At 40.0% G+C, this 23,539-nt stretch overlaps 2 protein-coding genes across 6 annotated transcripts in view; both read right to left on the bottom strand.

Moving 5' to 3' along the window:
* Positions 1-23,539, bottom strand: part of smoc1 (SPARC related modular calcium binding 1) — a 586,617-nt gene that overhangs the window by 211,384 nt on the left and 351,694 nt on the right. The gene's annotated exons all lie outside the window — the stretch shown is intronic.
* LOC124001199 (GDNF family receptor alpha-4-like) overlaps positions 1-23,539 on the bottom strand; it is a 95,416-nt gene that overhangs the window by 4,995 nt on the left and 66,882 nt on the right. For both annotated transcript variants that reach the window (XM_046307817.1, XM_046307818.1), the window contains one exon: positions 573-707. In XM_046307817.1, the coding sequence (XP_046163773.1) occupies positions 573-707 (135 nt within the window). The remainder of the gene's footprint in view (positions 1-572; positions 708-23,539) is intronic.

Below are 23,539 nucleotides of genomic sequence, written 5' to 3'. Positions count from 1 at the left end.
ACAGAGCCCTGGCTTAACTATCTTAACTAAATCATCTACCTGTTACAGAGCCCTGGCTTAACTACCTTAACTAACTTATCTACCTGTTACAGAGCCCTGGCTTAACTACCTTAACTAACTTATCTACCTGTTACAGAGCCCTGGCTTAACTAACTTATCTACCTGTTGGGGAGCCCTGGCTTAACTAACTTATCTACCTGTTGGAGAGCCCTGGCTTAACTAATGTATCTACATGTTGGAGAGCCCTGGCTTAACTACCTTAACTAACTTATCTACCTGTTGGGGAGCCCTGGCTTAACTATCTTAACTAATGTATCTACATGTTGGAGAGCCCTGGCTTAACTACCTCAACTGATGAGGAATCTCCAGACAGGCAGCTGAACTAACACCAGTTTATTGTACAGTATGGTGAGGGGCTGAAACACTTGTCCATAGTGTTAGTGGTGTTATGGCAGACAATGTTGATGGTGTTGTGGTAATTTGACAGTGTTACTACAGCTATAGTGTGTTGTTGTTGATTGACAGTGTTGCTACGGTTACCATAGTGTACGTTGACTGGTGCTGTCACTCACTCAGGCAGATATTGTCATGGAAATATTCCAGGAAGTCATCGCACTGCTCCCGGTGGTTCCCGGAGGCAGAGCACGAACACCACGGACCCACATTAGACGTCGAGTTATCCAGGTAGTTAGGCGTTATCGTACTGCCTGAAGAGAGAGAAGGCGGGAGGGTGAGAGAGAGGCAGGGCGGGAGGGTGAGAGAGAGGCAGGGCGGGAGGGTGAGAGAGAGGCAGGGCGGGAGGGTGAGAGAGAGGCAGGGCGGGAGGGTGAGAGAGAGGCAGGGCGGGGGGTGAGAGAGAGGCAGGGCGGGAGGGTGAGAGAGAGGCAGGGCGGGAGGGTGAGAGAGAGAGGGCGGGAGGGTGAGAGAGAGGCAGGGCGGGAGGGTGAGAGAGAGGCAGGGCGGGAGGGTGAGAGAGAGGCAGGGCGGGAGGGTGAGAGAGAGGCAGGGCGGGAGGGTGAGAGAGAGGCAGGGCGGGAGGGTGAGAGAGAGGCAGGGCGGGAGGGTGAGAGAGAGGCAGGGCGGGAGGGTGAGAGAGAGAGGCAGGGCGGGAGGGTGAGAGAGAGGCAGGGCGGGAGGGTGAGAGAGAGGCAGGGCGGGAGGGTGAGAGAGAGGCAGGGCGGGAGGGTGAGAGAGAGGCAGGGCGGGAGGGTGAGAGAGAGGCAGGGCGGGAGGGTGAGAGAGAGAGGGCGGGAGGGTGAGAGAGAGGCAGGGCGGGAGGGTGAGAGAGAGGCAGGGCGGGAGGGTGAGAGAGAGGCAGGGCGGGAGGGTGAGAGAGAGGCAGGGCGGGAGGGTGAGAGAGAGGCAGGGCGGGAGGGTGAGAGAGAGGCAGGGCGGGAGGGTGAGAGAGAGGCTGGGCGGGAGGGTGAGAGAGAGGCAGGGCGGGAGGGTGAGAGAGAGAGGGCGGGAGGGTGAGAGAGAGGCAGGGCGGGAGGGTGAGAGAGAGGCAGGGCGGGAGGGTGAGAGAGAGGCAGGGCGGGAGGGTGAGAGAGAGGCAGGGCGGGAGGGTGAGAGAGAGGCTGGGCGGGAGGGTGAGAGAGAGGCAGGGCGGGAGGGTGAGAGAGAGGCAGGGCGGGAGGGTGAGAGAGAGGCAGGGCGGGAGGGTGAGAGAGAGGCAGGGCGGGAGGGTGAGAGAGAGGCAGGGCGGGAGGGTGAGAGAGAGAGAGAGGGAGAGGGCGGGAGGGTGAGAGAGAGGCAGGGCGGGAGGGTGAGAGAGAGGCTGGGCGGGAGGGTGAGAGAGAGGCTGGGCGGGAGGGTGAGAGAGAGGCTGGGCGGGAGGGTGAGAGAGAGGCTGGGCGGGAGGGTGAGAGAGAGGCTGGGCGGGGAGGGTGAGAGAGAGGCAGGGCGGGAGGGTGAGAGAGAGGCAGGGCGGGAGGGTGAGAGAGAGGCAGGGCGGGAGGGTGAGAGAGAGGCAGGGCGGGAGGGTGAGAGAGAGGCAGGGCGGGAGGGTGAGAGAGAGGCAGGGCGGGAGGGTGAGAGAGAGAAGGCGGGAGGGTGAGAGAGAGGCAGGGCGGGAGGGTGAGAGAGAGGCAGGGCGGGAGGGTGAGAGAGAGGCAGGGCGGGGGAGGGTGAGAGAGGCAGGGCGGGAGGGTGAGAGAGAGGCAGGGCGGGAGGGTGAGAGAGAGGCAGGGCGGGAGGGTGAGAGAGAGGCAGGGCGGGAGGGTGAGAGAGAAGGCGGGAGGGTGAGAGAGAGGCAGGGCGGAAGGGTGAGAGAGAGAAGGCGGGAGGGTGAGAGAGAGGCAGGGTGGGAGGGTGAGAGAGAGGCAGGGTGGGAGGGTGAGAGAGAGAAGGGTGGGAGGGTGAGAGAGAGGCAGGGCGGGAGGGTGAGAGAGAGGCAGGGTGGGAGGGTGAGAGAGAGGCAGGGTGGGAGGGTGAGAGAGAGGCAGGGTGGGAGGGTGAGAGAGAGAAGGTGGGAGGGTGAGAGAGAGGCAGGGCGGGAGGGTGAGGGTGAGAGAGAAGGCGGGAGGGTGAGAGAGAGGCAGGGTGGGAGGGTGAGAGAGAGGCAGGTGGTGGGAGGGTGAGAGAGAGGCAGGGTGGGAGGGTGAGAGAGAGGCAGGGTGGGAGGGTGAGAGAGAGGCATGGGTGGGAGGGTCTGAGAGAGGCAGGGTGGGAGGGTGAGTGAGAGAAGGTGGGAGGGTGAGAGAGAGGCAGGGCGGGAGGGTGAGAGAGAGAAGGTGGGAGGGTGAGAGAGAGGCAGGGTGGGAGGGTGAGTGAGAGAAGTTCGGAGGGTGAGAGAGAGGCAGGGCGAGAGGGAGGGATGGAAGGTGGGGGGAGAGATGTGAAATGAGACATCTATGCAACATTTAAAATACACAATCAGATGGGGAATCTAATTGTGCAACCTTGTTGGTTGAGGCAGACTGCTCTGACACACATGTTGGTTGAGGCAGACTGCTCTGACACACATATGTTGTTTGAGGCAGACTGCTCTGACACATGTTGGTTGAGGCAGACTGCTATGACACACATATGTTGGTTGAGGCAGACTGCTCTGACACACATATGTTGGTTGAGGCAGACTGCTCTGACACACACATGTTGGTTGAGGCAGACTGCTCTGACACACATATGTTGGTTGAGGCAGACTGCTCTGACACATGTTGGTTGAGGCAGACTGCTCTGACACATGTTGGTTGAGGCAGACTGCTCTGACACATGTTGGTTGAGGCAGACTGCTCTGTCACATGTTGGTTGAGGCAGACTGCTCTGTCACATGTTGGTTGAGGCAGACTGCTCTGACACATGTTGGTTGAGGCAGACTGCTCTGTCACATGTTGGTTGAGGCAGACTGCTCTGACACATATATGTTGGTTGAGGCAGACTGCTCTGACACACACATGTTGGTTGAGGCAGACTGCTCTGACACATGTTGGTTGAGGCAGACTGCTCTGACACACATATGTTGGTTGAGGCAGACTGCTCTGACACATGTTGGTTGAGGCAGACTGCTCTGACACACATGTTGGTTGAGGCAGACTGCTCTGACACACATATGTTGGTTGAGGCAGACTGCTCTGACACACATATGTTGGTTGAGGCAGACTGCTCTGACACATGTTGGTTGAGGCAGACTGCTCTGACACATGTTGGTTGAGGCAGACTGCTCTGACACATGTTGGTTGAGGCAGACTGCTCTGACACATGTTGGTTGAGGCAGACTGCTCTGACACACACATGTTGGTTGAGGCAGACTGCTCTGACACACACATGTTGGTTGAGGCAGACTGCTCTGACACATGTTGGTTGAGGCAGACTGCTCTGACACACACATGTTGGTATGAGACAGACTGCTCTGACACACACATGTTGGTTGAGGCAGACTGCTCTGACACATGTTGGTTGAGGCAGACTGCTCTGTCACATGTTGGTTGAGGCAGACTGCTCTGTCACATGTTGGTTGAGGCAGACTGCTCTGACACATGTTGGTTGAGGCAGACTGCTCTGACATATGTTGGTTGAGGCAGACTGCTCTGACACATGTTGGTTGAGGCAGACTGCTCTGACATATGTTGGTTGAGGCAGACTGCTCTGACACAAATATTCACATGTTGCACTACTGTCACGTTCTGACCTTAGTTCTTTTGTTATGTCTTTGTTTTAGTATGGTCAGGGTGTGAGTTGGGTGGGTTATCTATGTTCCGTTTTCTATGTTCCGTTTGCGTTTGACCTGGTATGGTTCTCAATCAGAGGCAGGTGTCGTTAGTTGTCTCTGATTGAGAATCATACTTAGGTAGCCTTTTCCCACTTGTGCTTCGTAGGTGTTTATTTTCTGTTCACCGTTCAGTTCGTTTGTCGTTTTATTGTTTTTGTTTCAGTGTTCACCGAAACACTTACCACGCTGCGCTTTGGTCCTCTCCTTCATACGACGACCGTTACAACTACTAATACTCTTAACAAATATAAATGTTCTGTTTCAAAATAACAATTCCCAGAGCATATTGTTTTCCACAGACAATGAACGGGGAATATTTAATGATAGAAGATGAAAGCCTTGTTGAGTTTTGAGACTAAAGCTTCAGTTGGAGAAGACAGGTGAGCTGTGTTTGTATGCAGAAACACCCTAACCCACAGTGGCTGTGTGCAGAAACACCCTAACCCACAGTGTCTGTGTGCAGAAACACCCTAACCCACAGTGTCTGTGTGCAGAAACACCCTAACCCACAGTATTTGTTTGTAGGTTGACTGGTTTTCTGGGCTTCGTCCCAAATAGCACCCTATCACCTATATAGTGTACTTAGGCCAAATAGGGTGTCATTTGGGATGAAGCCCTGGAAAATGTGTTGTGTTTTCTCTCTGTTGAATGGGGGAATGTTTGGAGACAGAGCCCTGCAGCTATCTAGATGATTCTTCAAATTTACCTCCATCCAATTCTCTCTGGCCCCTAGGCACCTAACAGCAAGTATCTCTCAGTCTACTGTTAGTTGAGATGTATTTTCTCCCGGTCTCTTTCTCCATCTTGCTTTTAACAGTTGAGGGCTGATGAATACCCTGCATTTGGTTTAACCAGGGTTCTTCAACAGGTAGATGGTTTAACCAGGGTTCTCCAACAGGTAGATGGTTAAGCCAGGGCTCTCCAACAGGTAGATGGTTACGCCAGGGCTCTCCAACAGGTAGATGGTTAAGCCAGGGCTCTCCAACAGGTAGATGGTTTAACCAGGGTTCTCCAACAGGTAGATAAGGTAGTTAAGCCAGGGTTCTCCAACAGGTAGTTAAGGTACTTAAGCCAGGGCTCTCCAACAGGTATATAAGTTAGTTAAGGTAGTTAAGCCAGAGCTCTCCAACAGGTAGATAAGGTAGTTAAGCCAGGGCTCTCCAACAGGTAGGTAGTTAAGCCAGGGTTCTCCAACAGGTAGATGGTTAAGCCAGGGTTCTCCAACAGGAGGACCATGTCCCAGGACTACCTGACATGAGGACTCCTTGCTGTCCCCAGTCCACCTGGCCATGCTCCTGCTCCAGTTTCAACTGACCTGAGCCCTAGGACCGTGCCCCAGGACTACCTGACATGATGGCTCCTTGCTGTCCCCAGTCCACCTGACTGTGCTGCTGCTCCAGTTTCAACTGTTCTGCCTTATTATTATTTGACCATGCTGGTCATTTATGAACATTTGAACATCTTGGTCATGTTCTGTTATAATCTCTACCCGGCACAGCCAGAAGAGGACTGGCCACCCCACATAGCCCGGTTCCTCTCTAGGTTTCTTCCTAGGTTTTGGCCTTTCTAGGGAGTTTTTCCTAGCCACCGTGCTTTTACACCTGCATTGTTTGCTGTTTGGGGTTTTAGGCTGGGTTTCTGTACAGCACTTTGAGATATCAGCTGATGTACGAAGGGCTATATAAATACATTTGATTTGATTTGATTTGAGGTAGATGGTTAAGCAAGGGCTCTCCAACAGGTAGATGGTTAAGCCAGGGCTCTCCAACAGGTAGATGGTTTAACCAGGGCTCTCCAACAGGTAGATAAGATAGTTAAGCCAGGGCTCTCCAACATGTAGATAAGATAGTTAAGCCAGGGTTATCCAGCAGGTAGATAAGATAGTTAAGTCAGGGTTCTCCAACAGGTAGATGGTTTAACCAGGGTTCTCCAACAGGTAGATGGTTAATCCAGGGCTCTCCAACAGGTAGATAGTTAAGCCAGGGTTCTCCAACAGGTAGATAAGGTAGTTAAGCCAGGGCTCTCCAACATGTAGATAAGATAGTTAAGCCAGGGTTATCCAGCAGGTAGATAAGATAGTTAAGCCAGGGTTCTCCAACAGGTAGATGGTTTAACCAGGGTTCTCCAACAGGTAGATGGTTAATCCAGGGCTCTCCAACAGGTAGATAGTTAAGCCAGGGTTCTCCAACAGGTAGATAAGGTAGTTAAGCCAGGGTTCTCCAACAGGTAGATAAGATAGTTAAGCCAGGGTTCTCCAACAGGTAGATGGTTTAACCAGGGCTCTCCAACAGGTAGGTAGTTAAGCCAGGGTTCTCCAACAGGTAGATGGTTAATCCAGGGCTCTCCAACAGGTAGATAGTTAAGCCAGGGTTCTCCAACAGGTAGATGGTTAAGCCAGGGTTCTCCAACAGGTAGATGGTTGAGCCAGGGCTCTCCAACAGGTAGATAGTTAAGCCAGGGTTCTCCAACAGGTAGATAGTGAAGCCAGGGCTCTCCAGCAGGTAGATAAGGTAGTTAAGCCAGGGTTCTCCAACAGGTAGATGGTTAAGATAGGGTTCTCCAACAGGTAGATAGTTAAGCCAGGGCTCTCCAACGGGTAGATGGTTAAGCCAGGGTTCTCCAACAGTTAGATCGTGAGCCTATGAGTAGCTCGCCAATCAATTCTAAAGGTACATGCATTTTTTTCATGTTTTCCATCGCAAACGGTCAAAAACATAAAGCTGCCAGCTACTATCCAATTAAAGACATTATCCCACCCCTGGTTAGCCTCTATTGGCTTAAAAAGCCAAACCTAACACAATATTAGCCAATTAATTTCCAGCAATATTGCCAGTCTGTCTGTTTGGTGCGTGCGTGTGTCTATCACACGCACGCACCAATGCTAATGATAACCGTCTTGTGGGTAGACATTCCCCAAAAACCTTCTCAATTAAATGTTAACTGCAAAGTAGACTTACCTGACAGAACTACAGTATATAATAATTATTTGTGTCAATTGGGTGACGATTGTCTCGCCAACTCTGTCATGATGTGCTGCAGCAGTAGGCCTAACAGCAGAAACATCACTAGTCTGACACATTCCTCTCTTGCTAGATGAACAATTAAAGGGGAATTACACACACACAAATAAAAGTGATTTGAGCATTGACATGACTCAGAAAATCCATTGCTATGAATAATTATAATATTGAGAGTAAAAAACAGACAAAACCAAGAAACATAAAACAGTATTCAGGAAAATACAGAAATATTAGCCCACGGAGAGAACTGAACTTAAAACAAAAGCAATTTGTCTGAATATCTCCACCAGGCGACCAAAAGAACCTGGGGGAGTAGAGGGTAAATGGATACCCGGTAGGGGGAGTGGAGGGTAAATGGATACCCGGTAGGGGCAGTGGAGGGTAAATGGATACCCGGTAGGGGTTGGGGAGTAGAGGGTAAATGGATACCCGGTAGGGGGAGTGGAGGGTAAATGGATACCCGGTAGGGGGAGTGGAGTGGAGTGTAAATGGTTACCCGGTAGGGGGAGTGGAGTGGAGGCTAAATGGATAACCGGTAGGGGGAGTGGAGGGTAAATGGATACCCGGTAGGGGGTGTGGAGGGTATATCGTTTACTTTTCTTCAGCCCCTTTCCTCAGTTTTAATTGGCTGCTGTGATTTTGAAATATGGATTGTGCTTCTAAAGTTTTTGTTTTTTGTGTTCCTTATTTTGTGTTTTTTAAATCTTTCATTCACATAACCCAATAATGTAATATAGTTACCCAGTGATGTAATATAGTTACCCAGTGATGTAATATAGTTACCCAATAATGTAATATAGTTACCCAGTGATGGGAATGTAATATAGTTACCCAGTGATGTAATATAGTTACCCAGTGATGGGAATGTAATATAGTTACCCAATAATGTAATATAGTTACCCAGTGATGTAATATAGTTACCCAGTGATGTAATATAGTTACCCAATAATGTAATATAGTTACCCAGTGATGGGAATGTAATATAGTTACCCAGTGATGTAATATAGTTACCCAGTGATGGGAATGTAATATAGTTACCCAGTGATGTAATATAGTTACCCAGTGATGTAATATAGTTACCCAATAATGTAATATAGTTACCCAGTGATGTAATATAGTTACCCAGTGATGTAATATAGTTACCCAATAATGTAATATAGTTACCCAGTGATGTAATATAGTTACCCAATAATGTAATATAGTTACCCAGTGATGGGAATGTAATATAGTTACCCAGTGATGTAATATAGTTACCCAGTGATGTAATATAGTTACCCAATAATGTAATATAGTTACCCAGTGATGTAATATAGTTACCCAGTGATGTAATATAGTTACCCAGTGATGTAATATAGTTACCCAATAATGTAATATAGTTACCCAGTGATGTAATATAGTTACCCAATAATGTAATATAGTTACCCAGTGATGTAATATAGTTACCCAGTGATGTAATATAGTTACCCAATAATGTAATATAGTTACCCAGTGATGTAATATAGTTACCCAGTGATGTAATATAGTTACCCAATAATGTAATATAGTTACCCAGTGATGTAATATAGTTACCCAGTGATGTAATATAGTTACCCAATAATGTAATATAGTTACCAGTGATGTAATATAGTTACCCAATAATGTAATATAGTTACCCAGTGATGTAATATAGTTACCCAGTGATGTAATATAGTTACCCAATAATGTAATATAGTTACCCAGTGATGGGAATGTAATATAGTTACCCAGTGATGTAATATAGTTACCCAGTGATGGGAATGTAATATAGTTACCCAGTGATGTAATATAGTTACCCAGTGATGGGAATGTAATATAGTTACCCAGTGATGTAATATAGTTACCCAGTGATGGGAATGTAATATAGTTACCCAGTGATGGGAATGTAATATAGTTACCCAGTGATGGGAATGTAATATAGTTACCCAGTGATGTAATATAGTTACCCAGTGATGTAATATAGTGACCCAGTAATGTAATATAGTTACCCAGTGATGTAATATAGTTACCCAGTGATGTAATATAGTTACCCAGTAATGTAATATAGTTACCCAGTAATGTAATATAGTTACCCAGTAATGTAATATAGTTACCCAGTGATGTAATATAGTTACCCAGTGATGGGAATGTAATATAGTTACCCAGTGATGGGAATGTAATATAGTTACCCAGTGATGTAATATAGTTACCCAGTGATGTAATATAGTTACCCAGTGATGTAATATAGTTACCCAGTGATGTAATATAGTTACCCAGTGATGGGAATGTAATATAGTTACCCAGTGATGTAATATAGTTACCCAGTGATGTAATATAGTTACCCAGTGATGTAATATAGTTACCCAGTGATGTAATATAGTTACCCAGTGATGTAATATAGTTAGCCAGTGATGTAATATAGTTACCCAGTGATGTAATATAGTTACCCAGTGATGTAATATAGTTACCCAGTGATGGGAATGTAATATAGTTACCCAGTGATGGGAATGTAATATAGTTACCCAGTGATGGGAATGTAATATAGTTACCCAGTGATGTAATATAGTTACCCAGTGATGTAATATAGTTACCCGGTGATGTAATATAGTTACCCAGTGATGTAATATAGTTACCCAGTGATGTAATATAGTTACCCAGTAATGTAATATAGTTACCCAGTAATGTAATATAGTTACCCAGTGATGTAATATAGTTACCCAGTGATGGGAATGTAATATAGTTACCCAGTGATGGGAATGTAATATAGTTACCCAGTGATGTAATATAGTTACCCAGTGATGTAATATAGTTACCCAGTGATGTAATATAGTTACCCAGTGATGTAATATAGTTACCCAGTGATGTAATATAGTTACCCAGTGATGTAATATAGTTACCCAGTGATGGGAATGTAATATAGTTACCCAGTGATGGGAATGTAATATAGTTACCCAGTGATGGGAATGTAATATAGTTACCCAGTGATGTAATATAGTTACCCAGTGATGTAATATAGTTACCCAGTGATGTAATATAGTTACCCAGTGATGGGAATGTAATATAGTTACCCAGTGATGTAATATAGTTACCCAGTGATGTAATATAGTTACCCAGTGATGTAATATAGTTACCCAGTGATGGGAATGTAATATAGTTACCCAGTGATGTAATATAGTTACCCAGTGATGGGAATGTAATATAGTTACCCAGTGATGTAATATAGTTACCCAGTGATGGGAATGTAATATAGTTACCCAGTGATGTAATATAGTTACCCAGTGATGGGAATGTAATATAGTTACCCAGTGATGTAATATAGTTACCCAGTGATGGGAATGTAATATAGTTACCCAGTGATGTAATATAGTTACCCAGTGATGGGAATGTAATATAGTTACCCAGTGATGTAATATAGTTACCCAGTGATGGGAATGTAATATAGTTACCCAGTGATGTAATATAGTTACCCAGTGATGTAATATAGTTACCCAGTGATGGGAATGTAATATAGTTACCCAGTGATGTAATATAGTTACCCAGTGATGGGAATGTAATATAGTTACCCAGTGATGTAATATAGTTACCCAGTGATGTAATATAGTTACCCAGTGATGTAATATAGTTACCCAGTGATGGGAATGTAATATAGTTACCCAGTGATGTAATATAGTTACCCAGTGATGTAATATAGTTACCCAGTAATGTAATATAGTTACCCAGTGATGGGAATGTAATATAGTTACCCAGTGATGTAATATAGTTACCCAGTGATGTAATATAGTTACCCAGTGATGGGAATGTAATATAGTTACCCAGTGATGTAATATAGTTATCCAGTGATGGGAATGTAATATAGTTACCCAGTGATGTAATATAGTTACCCAGTGATGTAATATAGTTACCCAGTGATGTAATATAGTTACCCAGTGATGGGAATGTAATATAGTTACCCAGTGATGTAATATAGTTACCCAGTGATGGGAATGTAATATAGTTACCCAGTGATGTAATATAGTTACCCAGTGATGTAATATAGTTACCCAGTGATGTAATATAGTTACCCAGTGATGGGAATGTAATATAGTTACCCAGTGATGTAATATAGTTACCCAGTGATGGGAATGTAATATAGTTACCCAGTGATGTAATATAGTTACCCAGTGATGTAATATAGTTACCCAGTGATGTAATATAGTTACCCAGTAATGTAATATAGTTACCCAGTGATGGGAATGTAATATAGTTACCCAGTGATGTAATATAGTTACCCAGTGATGGGAATGTAATATAGTTACCCAGTGATGGGAATATAATATAGTTACCCAGTGATGGGAATGTAATATAGTTACCCAGTGATGGGAATGTAATATAGTTACCCAGTAATGTAATATAGTTACCCAGTGATGTAATATAGTTACCCAGTGATGGGAATGTAATATAGTTACCCAGTGATGTAATATAGTTACCCAGTGATGGGAATGTAATATAGTTACCCAGGGATGGGAATGTAATATAGTTACCCAGTAATGTAATATAGTTACCCAGTGATGTAATATAGTTACCCAGTGATGTAATATAGTTACCCAGTGATGTAATATAGTTACCCAGTAATGTAATATAGTTACCCAGTGATGTAATATAGTTACCCAGTGATGGGAATGTAATATAGTTACCCAGTGATGTAATATAGTTACCCAGTGATGGGAATGTAATATAGTTACCCAGGGATGGGAATGTAATATAGTTACCCAGTAATGTAATATAGTTACCCAGTGATGTAATATAGTTACCCAGTGATGGGAATGTAATATAGTTACCCAGTGATGTAATATAGTTACCCAGTGATGTAATATAGTTACCCAGTGATGGGAATGTAATATAGTTACCCAGTAATGTAACATAGTTACCCAGTAATGTAATATAGTTACCCAGTGATGTAATATAGTTACCCAGTGATGTAATATAGTTACCCAGTGATGTAATATAGTTACCCAGTGATGGGAATGTAATATAGTTACCCAGTGATGTAATATAGTTACCCAGTGATGTAATATAGTTACCCAGTGATGGGAATGTAATATAGTTACCCAGTAATGTAACATAGTTACCCAGTAATGTAATATAGTTACCCAGTGATGTAATATAGTTACCCAGTGATGTAATATAGTTACCCAGTGATGTAATATAGTTACCCAGTGATGTAATATAGTTACCCAGTGATGTAATATAGTTACCCAGTAATGTAATATAGTTACCCAGTGATGGGAATGTAATATAGTTACCCAGTGATGTAATATAGTTACCCAGTGATGGGAATGTAATATAGTTACCCAGTGATGGGAATGTAATATAGTTACCCAGTGATGTAATATAGTTACCCAGTGATGTAATATAGTTACCCAGTAATGTAATATAGTTACCCAGTAATGTAATATAGTTACCCAGTAATGTAATATAGTTACCCAGTGATGGGAATGTAATATAGTTACCCAGTAATGTAATATAGTTACCCAGTGATGGGAATGTAATATAGTTACCCAGTGATGTAATATAGTTACCCAGTGATGGGAATGTAATATAGTTACCCAGTGATGTAATATAGTTACCCAGTGATGTAATATAGTTACCCAGTGATGTAATATAGTTACCCAGTAATGTAATATAGTTACCCAGTAATGTAATATAGTTACCCAGTAATGTAATATAGTTACCCAGTGATGTAATATAGTTACCCAGTGATGTAATATAGTTACCCAGTGATGTAATATAGTTACCCAGTGATGGGAATGTAATATAGTTACCCAGTGATGTAATATAGTTACCCAGTGATGTAATATAGTTACCCAGTGATGTAATATAGTTACCCAGTGATGTAATATAGTTACCCAGTAATGTAATATAGTTACCCAGTGATGGGAATGTAATATAGTTACCCAGTGATGGGAATGTAATATAGTTACCCAGTGATGTAATATAGTTACCCAGTGATGTAATATAGTTACCCAGTGATGTAATATAGTTACCCAGTGATGTAATATAGTTACCCAGTAATGTAATATAGTTACCCAGTGATGGGAATGTAATATAGTTACCCAGTGATGTAATATAGTTACCCAGTGATGTAATATAGTTACCCAGTGATGTAATATAGTTACCCAGTAATGTAATATAGTTACCCAGTGATGGGAATGTAATATAGTTACCCAGTGATGTAATACAGTTACCCAGTGATGTAATATAGTTACCCAGTGATGTAATATAGTTACCCAGTAATGTAATATAGTTACCCAGTGATGTAATATAGTTATCCAGTGATGGGAATGTAATATAGTTACCCAGTGATGTAATATAGTTACCCAGTGATGTAATATAGTTACCCAGTGATGGGAATGTAATATAGTTACCCAGTGATGGGAATGTAATATAGTTACCCAGTGATGTAATATAGTTACCCAGTGATGGGAATGTAATATAGTTACCCAGTGATGTAATATAGTTACCCAGGGATGGGAATGTAATATAGTTACCCAGTGATGGGAATGTAATATAGTTACCCAGTGATGGGAATGTAATATAGTTACCCAGTGATGTAATATAGTTACCCAGTGATGTAATATAGTTACCCAGTGATGTAATATAGTTACCCAGTGATGGGAATGTAATATAGTTACCCAGTGATGTAATAGAGTTACCCAGTGATGTAATATAGTTACCCAGTAATGTAATATAGTTACCCAGTGATGTAATATAGTTACCCAGTGATGGGAATGTAATATAGTTACCCAGTGATGAAATATAGTTACCCAGTAATGTAATATAGTTACCCAGTGATGTAATATAGTTACCCAGTGATGTAATATAGTTACCCAGTGATGTAATATAGTTACCCAGTGATGGGAATGTAATATAGTTACCCAGTGATGTAATATAGTTACCCAGTGATGTAATATAGTTACCCAGTGATGTAATATAGTTACCCAGTAATGTAATATAGTTACCCAGTGATGGGAATGTAATATAGTTACCCAGTGATGTAATATAGTTACCCAGTGATGGGAATGTAATATAGTTACCCAGTGATGTAATATAGTTACCCAGTGATGTAATATAGTTACCCAGTGATGTAATATAGTTACCCAGTGATGGGAATGTAATATAGTTACCCAGTGATGGGAATGTAATATAGTTACCCAGTGATGGGAATGTAATATAGTTACCCAGTGATGTAATATAGTTACCCATTAATGTAATATAGTTACCCAGTGATGTAATATAGTTACCCAGTGATGTAATATAGTTACCCATTAATGTAATATAGTTACCCAGTGATGTAATATAGTTACCCAGTGATGTAATATAGTTACCCAGTGATGTAATATAGTTACCCAGTGATGTAATATAGTTACCCAGTGATGTAATATAGTTACCCAATAATGTAATATAGTTACCCAGTGATGGGAATGTAATATAGTTACCCAGTGATGTAATATAGTTACCCAGTGATGTAATATAGTTACCCAGTGATGGGAATGTAATATAGTTACCCAGTGATGTAATATAGTTACCCAGTGATGGGAATGTAATATAGTTACCCAGTAATGTAATATAGTTACCCAGTGATGGGAATGTAATATAGTTACCCAGTGATGGGAATGTAATATAGTTACCCAGTGATGGGAATGTAATATAGTTACCCAGTGATGTAATATAGTTACCCAGTGATGTAATATAGTTACCCAGTGATGTAATATAGTTACCCAGTGATGTAATATAGTTACCCAGTGATGTAATATAGTTACCCAGTGATGTAATATAGTTACCCAGTGATGTAATATAGTTACCCAGTGATGTAATATAGTTACCCAGTGATGTAATATAGTTACCCAGTGTAATATAGTTACCCAGTGATGTAATATAGTTACCCAGTGGGAATGTAATATAGTTACCCAGTGATGGGAATGTAATATAGTTACCCAGTGATGGGAATGTAATATAGTTACCCAGTGATGTAATATAGTTACCCAGTGATGTAATGTACCCAGTGAGTTACCCAGTGATGTAATATAGTTACCCAGTGATGTAATATAGTTACCCAGTGATGTAATATAGTTACCCAGTGATGTAATATAGTTACCCAGTAATGTAATATAGTTACCCAGTGATGTAATATAGTTACCCAGTGATGTAATATAGTTACCCAGTGATGTAATATAGTTACCCAGTGATGTAATATAGTTACCCAGTGATGTAATATAGTTACCCAGTGATGTAATATAGTTACCCAGTAATGTAATATAGTTACCCAGTGATGGGAATGTAATATAGTTACCCAGTGATGGGAATGTAATATAGTTACCCAGTGATATAATATAGTTACCCAGTGATGGGAATGTAATATAGTTACCCAGTGATGTAATATAGTTACCCAGTGATGTAATATAGTTACCCAGTAATGTAATATAGTTACCCAGTGATGTAATATAGTTACCCAGTGATGTAATATAGTTACCCAGTGATGTAATATAGTTACCCAGTAATGTAATATAGTTACCCAGTGATGGGAATGTAATATAGTTACCCAGTGATGTAATATAGTTACCCAGTGATGTAATATAGTTACCCAGTGATGTAATATAGTTACCCAGTGATGGGAATGTAATATAGTTACCCAGTGATGTAATATAGTTACCCAGTGATGTAATATAGTTACCCAGTGATGTAATATAGTTACCCAGTGATGTAATATAGTTACCCAGTGATGGGAATGTAATATAGTTACCCAGTGATGTAATATAGTTACCCAGTAATGATAGTTACCCAGTGATGTAATATAGTTACCCAGTGATGTAATATAGTTACCCAGTGATGTAATATAGTTACCCAGTGATGGGAATGTAATATAGTTACCCAGTGATGTAATATAGTTACCCAGTGATGTAATATAGTTACCCAGTGATGTAATATAGTTACCCAGTAATGTAATATAGTTACCCAGTGATGGGAATGTAATATAGTTACCCAGTGATGTAATATAGTTACCCAGTGATGGGAATGTAATATAGTTACCCAGTGATGTAATATAGTTACCCAGTGATGGAATGTAATATAGTTACCCAGTGATGTAATATAGTTACCCAGTGATGGGAATGTAATATAGTTACCCAGTGATGGGAATGTAATATAGTTACCCAGTGATGGGAATGTAATATAGTTACCCAGTGATGTAATATAGTTACCCAGTGATGTAATATAGTTACCCAGTGATGTAATATAGTTACCCAGTGATGTAATATAGTTACCCAATGTAATATAGTTACCCAGTGATGTAATATAGTTACCCAGTGATGTAATATAGTTACCCAGTGATGTAATATAGTTACCCAGTGATGTAATATAGTTACCCAGTGATGTAATATAGTTACCCAGTGATGGGAATGTAATATAGTTACCCAGTGATGTAATATAGTTACCCAGTGATGTAATATAGTTACCCAGTGATGGGAATGTAATATAGTTACCCAGTGATGTAATATAGTTACCCAGTGATGGGAATGTAATATAGTTACCCAGTGAATGTAATATAGTTACCCAGTGATGATGTAATATAGTTGCCCAGTGATGGGAATGTAATATAGTTACCCAGTGATGGGAATGTAATATAGTTACCCAGTGATGTAATATAGTTACCCAGTGATGTAATATAGTTACCCAGTGATGTAATATAGTTACCCAGTGATGTAATATAGTTACCCAGTGATGTAATATAGTTACCCAGTGATGTAATATAGTTACCCAGTGATGTAATATAGTTACCCAGTGATGTAATATAGTTACCCAGTGATGTAATATAGTTACCCAGTGATGTAATATAGTTACCCAGTGATGGGAATGTAATATAGTTACCCAGTGATGTAATATAGTTACCCAGTGATGTAATATAGTTACCCAGTGATGTAATATAGTTACCCAGTGATGGGAATGTAATATAGTTACCCAGTGATGTAATATAGTTACCCAGTGATGTAATATAGTTACCCAGTGATGTAATATAGTTACCCAGTAATGTAATATAGTTACCCAGTGGGAATGTAATATAGTTACCCAGTGATGTAATATAGTTACCCAGTGATGATGTAATATAGTTACCCAGTGATGTAATATAGTTACCCAGTGATGTAATATAGTTACCCAGTGATGTAATATAGTTACCCAGTGATGGGAATGTAATATAGTTACCCAGTGATGGGAATGTAATATAGTTACCCAGTGATGTAATATAGTTACCCAGTGATGGGTAATATAGTTACCCAGTGATGTAATATAGTTACCCAGTAATGTAATATAGTTACCCAGTGATGGGAATGTAATATAGTTACCCAGTGATGTAATATAGTTACCCAGTGATGTAATATAGTTACCCAGTGATGGGAATGTAATATAGTTACCCAGTAATGTAATATAGTTACCCAGTGATGTAATATAGTTACCCAGTGATGTAATATAGTTACCCAGTGAATGTAATATAGTTACCCAGTGATGGGAATGTAATATAGTTACCCAGTGATGTAATATAGTTACCCAGTGATGTAATATAGTTACCCAGTGATGTAATATAGTTACCCAGTAATGTAATATAGTTACCCAGTGATGGGAATGTAATATAGTTACCCAGTGATGTAATATAGTTACCCAGTGATGGAATGTAATATAGTTACCCAGTGATGAATATAATATAGTTACCCAGTGATGTAATATAGTTACCCAGTGATGTAATATAGTTACCCAGTGATGTAATATAGTTACCCAGTGATGTAATATAGTTACCCAGTAATGTAATAGTTACCCAGTATGTAATACCCAGTGATGGGAATGTAATATAGTTACCCAGTAATGTAATATAGTTACCCAGTGATGGGAATGTAATATAGTTACCAGTGATGTAATATAGTTACCCAGTGATGTAATATAGTTACCCAGTGATGGGAATGTAATATAGTTACCCAGTGATGTAATATAGTTACCCAGTGATGGAATGTAATATAGTTACCCAGTGGGATGTAATATAGTTACCCAGTAATGTAATATAGTTACCCAGTGATGAATGTAATATAGGATGGGAATGTAATATAGTTACCCAGTGATGTAATATAGTTACCCAGTGATGGGAATGTAATATAGTTACCCAGTGATGGGAATGTAATATAGTTACCCAGTAATGTAATATAGTTACCCAGTGATGTAATATAGTTACCCAGTGATGTAATATAGTTACCCAGTAATGTAATATAGTTACCCAGTGATGTAATATAGTTACCCAGTGATGTAATATAGTTACCCAGTGAATGTAATATAGTTACCCAGTAATGTAATATAGTTACCCAGTGGGAATGTAATATAGTTACCCAGTGATGTAATATAGTTACCCAGTGATGGGAATGTAATATAGTTACCCAGTGATGGGAATGTAATATAGTTACCCAGTGATGTAATATAGTTACCCAGTGATGTAATATAGTTACCCAGTGATGGAATGTAATATAGTTACCCAGTAATGTAATATAGTTACCCAGTGATGTAATATAGTTACCCAGTGATAATGTAATATAACCCAGTGAGTTACCCAGTGATGTAATATAGTTACCCAGTGATGTAATATAGTTACCCAGTGATGTAATATAGTTACCCAGTGATGGGAATGTAATATAGTTACCCAGTGGGAATGTAATATAGTTACCCAGTGATGTAATATAGTTACCCAGTAATGTAATATAGTTACCCAGTGATGGGAATGTAATATAGTTACCCAGTGATGTAATATAGTTACCCAGTGATGGGAATGTAATATAGTTACCCAGTGATGTAATATAGTTACCCAGTGATGTAATATAGTTACCCAGTAATGTAATATAGTTACCCAGTGATGATGGGAATGTAATATACCCAGTGAGTGAATGTAATATAGTTACCCAGTGATGTAATATAGTTACCCAGGAATGATGTAATATAGTTACCCAGTGATGTAATATAGTTACCCAGTGATGTAATATAGTTACCCAGTGATGTAATATAGTTACCCAGTGATGTAATATAGTTACCCAGTAATGTAATATAGTTACCCAGTGATGGGAATGTAATATAGTTACCCAGTGATGTAATATAGTTACCCAGTATGGGAATGTAATATAGTTACCCAGTAATGTAATATAGTTACCCAGTGATGTAATATATACCCAGTATAGTTACCTAAAGGATGGAATATAGTTACCCAGTGATGTAATATAGTTACCCAGTGATGTAATATAGTTACCCAGTGGGAATGTAATATAGTTACCCAGTGATGGGAATATAATATAGTTACCCAGTAATGTAATATAGTTACCCAGTGATGGGAATGTAATATAGTTACCCAGTGAAATATAGTTACCCAGTGAATGTAATATAGTTACCCAGTGATGGGATGTAATATAGTTACCCAGTAATGTAATATAGTTACCCAGTAATGTAATATAGTTACCCAGTGATGTAATATAGTTACCCAGGGAATGTAATATAGTTACCCAGTGATGGGAATGTAATATAGTTACCCAGTGATGGAATGTAATATAGTTACCCAGTGATGTAATATAGTTACCCAGTGATGTAATATAGTTACCCAGTGATGTAATATAATGTAATATAGTTACCCAGTAATGTAATATAGTTACCCAGTGATGTAATATAGTTACCAGTGATGGGAATGTAATATAGTTACCCAGTAATGTAATATAGTTTCTTCCAGTGATGTAATATAGTTACCCAGTAATGTAATATAGTTACCCAGTGATGGGAATGTAATATAGTTACCCAGTGATGTAATATAGTTACCCAGTGATGATGGGAATGTAATATAGTTACCCAGGGATGTAATATAGTTAAGTGTAATATAGTTGCAGTGATGGGAATGTAATATAGTTACCCAGTGATGTAATATAGTTACCCATGTAATATCCAGTGTGGGAATGTAATATAGTTACCCAGTGATGTAATATAGTTACCCAGTGATGTAATATAGTTACCCAGTAATGTAATGGGAATGTAATATAGTTACCCAGTAATGTAATATAGTTACCCAGTGATGTAATATAGTTACCCAGTGATGGAATGTAATAAGTTACCCAGTATGTAATATAGTTACCCAGTGATGGTAATATAGGTACCCAGTGATGTAATATAGTTACCCAGTGATGGGAATGTTCTGATGTAATATAGTTACCCAGTGATGTAATATAGTTACCCAGTAATGTAATATAGTTACCCAGTGATGTAATATAGTTACCCAGTGATGGGAATGTAATATAGTTACCCAGTGATGTAATATAGTTACCCAGTGATGTAATATAGTTACCCAGTAATGTAATATAGTTACCCAGTGATGTAATATAGTTACCCAGTGTGGGAATGTAATATAGTTACCCAGTAATGTAATATAGTTACCCAGTGGGAATGTAATATAGTTACCCAGTGATGTAATATTTTTACCCAGTGATGTAATATAGTTACCCAGTGATGTAATATAGTTACCCAGTGATGGGAATGTAATATAGTTACCCAGTGATGTAATATAGTTACCCAGTGATGTAATATAGTTACCCAGTGATGTAATATAGTTACCCAGTGATGGGAATGTAATATAGTTACCCAGTGATGTAATATAGTTACCCAGTGATGTAATATAGTTACCCAGTGATGTAATATAGTTACCCAGTGATGTAATATAGTTACCCAGTAATGATGTAATATAGTTACCCAGTGATGTAATATAGTTACCCAGTGAATGTAATATAGTTACCCAGTGTAATATAGTTACCCAGTGATGTAATATAGTTACCCAGTGGGAATGTAATATAGTTACCCAGATGTAATATAGTTACCCAGGGAATGTAATATAGTTACCCAGTGATGTAATATAGTTACCCAGTGATGTAATATAGTTACCCAGTGATGTAATATAGTTACCCAGTGATGTAATATAGTTACCCAGTGATGTAATATAGTTACCCAGTGATGTAATATAGTGTTACCCAGTGATGTAATATAGTTACCCAGTGATGATGTAATATAGTTACCCAGTGATGTAATATAGTTACCCAGTGATGTAATATAGTTACCCAGTGATGTAATATAGTTACCCAGTGATGGGAATGTAATATAGTTACCCAGTGATGTAATATAGTTACCCAGTGATGTAATATAGTTACCCAGTGATGTAATATAGTTACCCAGTGATGTAATATAGTTACCCAGTGATGTAATATAGTTACCCAGTGATGTAATATAGTTACCCAGTGATGGATGTAATATAGTTACCCAGTGATGTAATATAGTTACCCAGTGATGTAATATAGTTACCCAGTGATGTAATATAGTTACCCAGATGTAATAGGATGTAATATAGTTACCCAGTGATGTAATATAGTTACCCAGTGATGTAATATAGTTACCCAATATAGTTACCAGTGATGTAATATAGTTACCCCAGTGATGTAATATAGTTACCCAGTGATGTAATATAGTTACCCAGTGATGTAATATAGTTACCCAGTGATGTAATATAGGCAGTGATGTAATATAGTTACCCAGTGATGTAATATAGTTACCCAGTGATGTAATATAGTTACCCAGTGATGTAATATAGTTACCCAGTGATGTAATATAGTTACCCAGTGATGTAATATAGTTACCCAGTGATGTAATATAGTTACCCAGTGATGTAAATATACCCAGTTGGGAATGTAATATAGTTACCCAGTGATGTAATATAGTTACCCAGTGATGTAATATAGTTCACCCAGTGATGGTTTACCCCAGTGATAGTTACCCAGTGTAATATAGTTACCCAGTGATGTAATATAGTTACCCAGTGATGTAATATAGTTACCCAGTGATGTAATATAGTTACCCAGTGATGGGAATGTAATATAGTTACCCAGTGATGTAATATAGTTACCCAGTGATGGGAATGTAATATAGTTACCCAGATGGGAATGTAATATAGTTGCCCAGTGATGTAATATGGTGAGTGATGTAATATAGTTACCCAGTGATGGGAATGTAATATAGTTACCCAGTGAATGTAATATAGTTACCCAGTGAATGTAATATAGTTACCCAGTGATGTAATATAGTTACCCAGTGATGTAATATAGTTGCCCAGTAATGTAATATAGAAGTGATGTAATATAGTTGCCCAGTGATGGGAATGTAATATAGTTACCCAGTGATGTAATATAGTTACCCAGTAATGTAATATAGTTACCCAGATGATGTAATATAGTTACCCCCAGTAATGTAATATAGTTACCCAGTAATGTAATATAGTTACCCAGTAATGTAATATAGTTACCCAGTGATGGGAATGTAATATAGTTACCCAGTGATGTAATATAGTTACCCAGTGATGTAATATAGTTACCCAGTGATGTAATATAGTTACCCAGTGATGTAATATAGTTACCCAGTAATGTAATATAGTTACCCAGTAATGTAATATAGTTACCCAGTGATGGGAATGTAATATAGTTACCCAGTGATGTAATATAGTTACCCAGTCATGTAATATAGTTACCCAGTGATGTAATATAGTTACCCAGTGATGTAATATAGTTACCCAGTGATGTAATATAGTTACCCAGTGATGTAATATAGTTACCCAGTGATGTAATATAGTTACCCAGTGATGTAATATAGTTACCCAGTGATGTAATATAGTTACCCAGTGATGGGAATGTAATATAGTTACCCAGTGATGTAATATAGTTACCCAGTGATGTAATATAGTTACCCATTAATGTAATATAGTTACCCAGTGATGTAATATAGTTACCCAGTGATGTAATATAGTTACCCAGTGATGGGAATGTAATATAGTTACCCAGTAATGTAACATAGTTACCCAGTAATGTAATATAGTTACCCAGTGATGTAATATAGTTACCCAGTGATGTAATATAGTTACCCAGTGATGTAATATAGTTACCCAAATTGGGTCATTATTGACCCAGCATTATTTGTGTTAAAATTTGTCCAATAATATTAAAAATGAAATACAGAAGTATCTAATTTACATAAGTATTCACACCCCTGAGTCAATACTTTGTAGAAGCACCTCTGTCAGCAATTACAGCTTGTGAGTCATTCTAAGAGTAGACTTGCCCAAACTATAGTTTGTTAGCAAGACATTTGTGGAGTGGTTGAAAAACGAGTTTTAATGACTCCAACCTAAGTGAATGTAAACTTCCAACTTCAACTGTTGGTATTACAGACTCTGTCAGGGACA

The sequence above is a fragment of the Oncorhynchus gorbuscha genome, linkage group LG17, assembly GCF_021184085.1.
Source record: "Oncorhynchus gorbuscha isolate QuinsamMale2020 ecotype Even-year linkage group LG17, OgorEven_v1.0, whole genome shotgun sequence".
Taxonomy (NCBI): domain Eukaryota; kingdom Metazoa; phylum Chordata; class Actinopteri; order Salmoniformes; family Salmonidae; genus Oncorhynchus; species Oncorhynchus gorbuscha.
The sequence above is the reverse complement of the archived record's forward strand: the minus strand, read 5'-3'. Positions and strand labels throughout refer to the sequence as shown.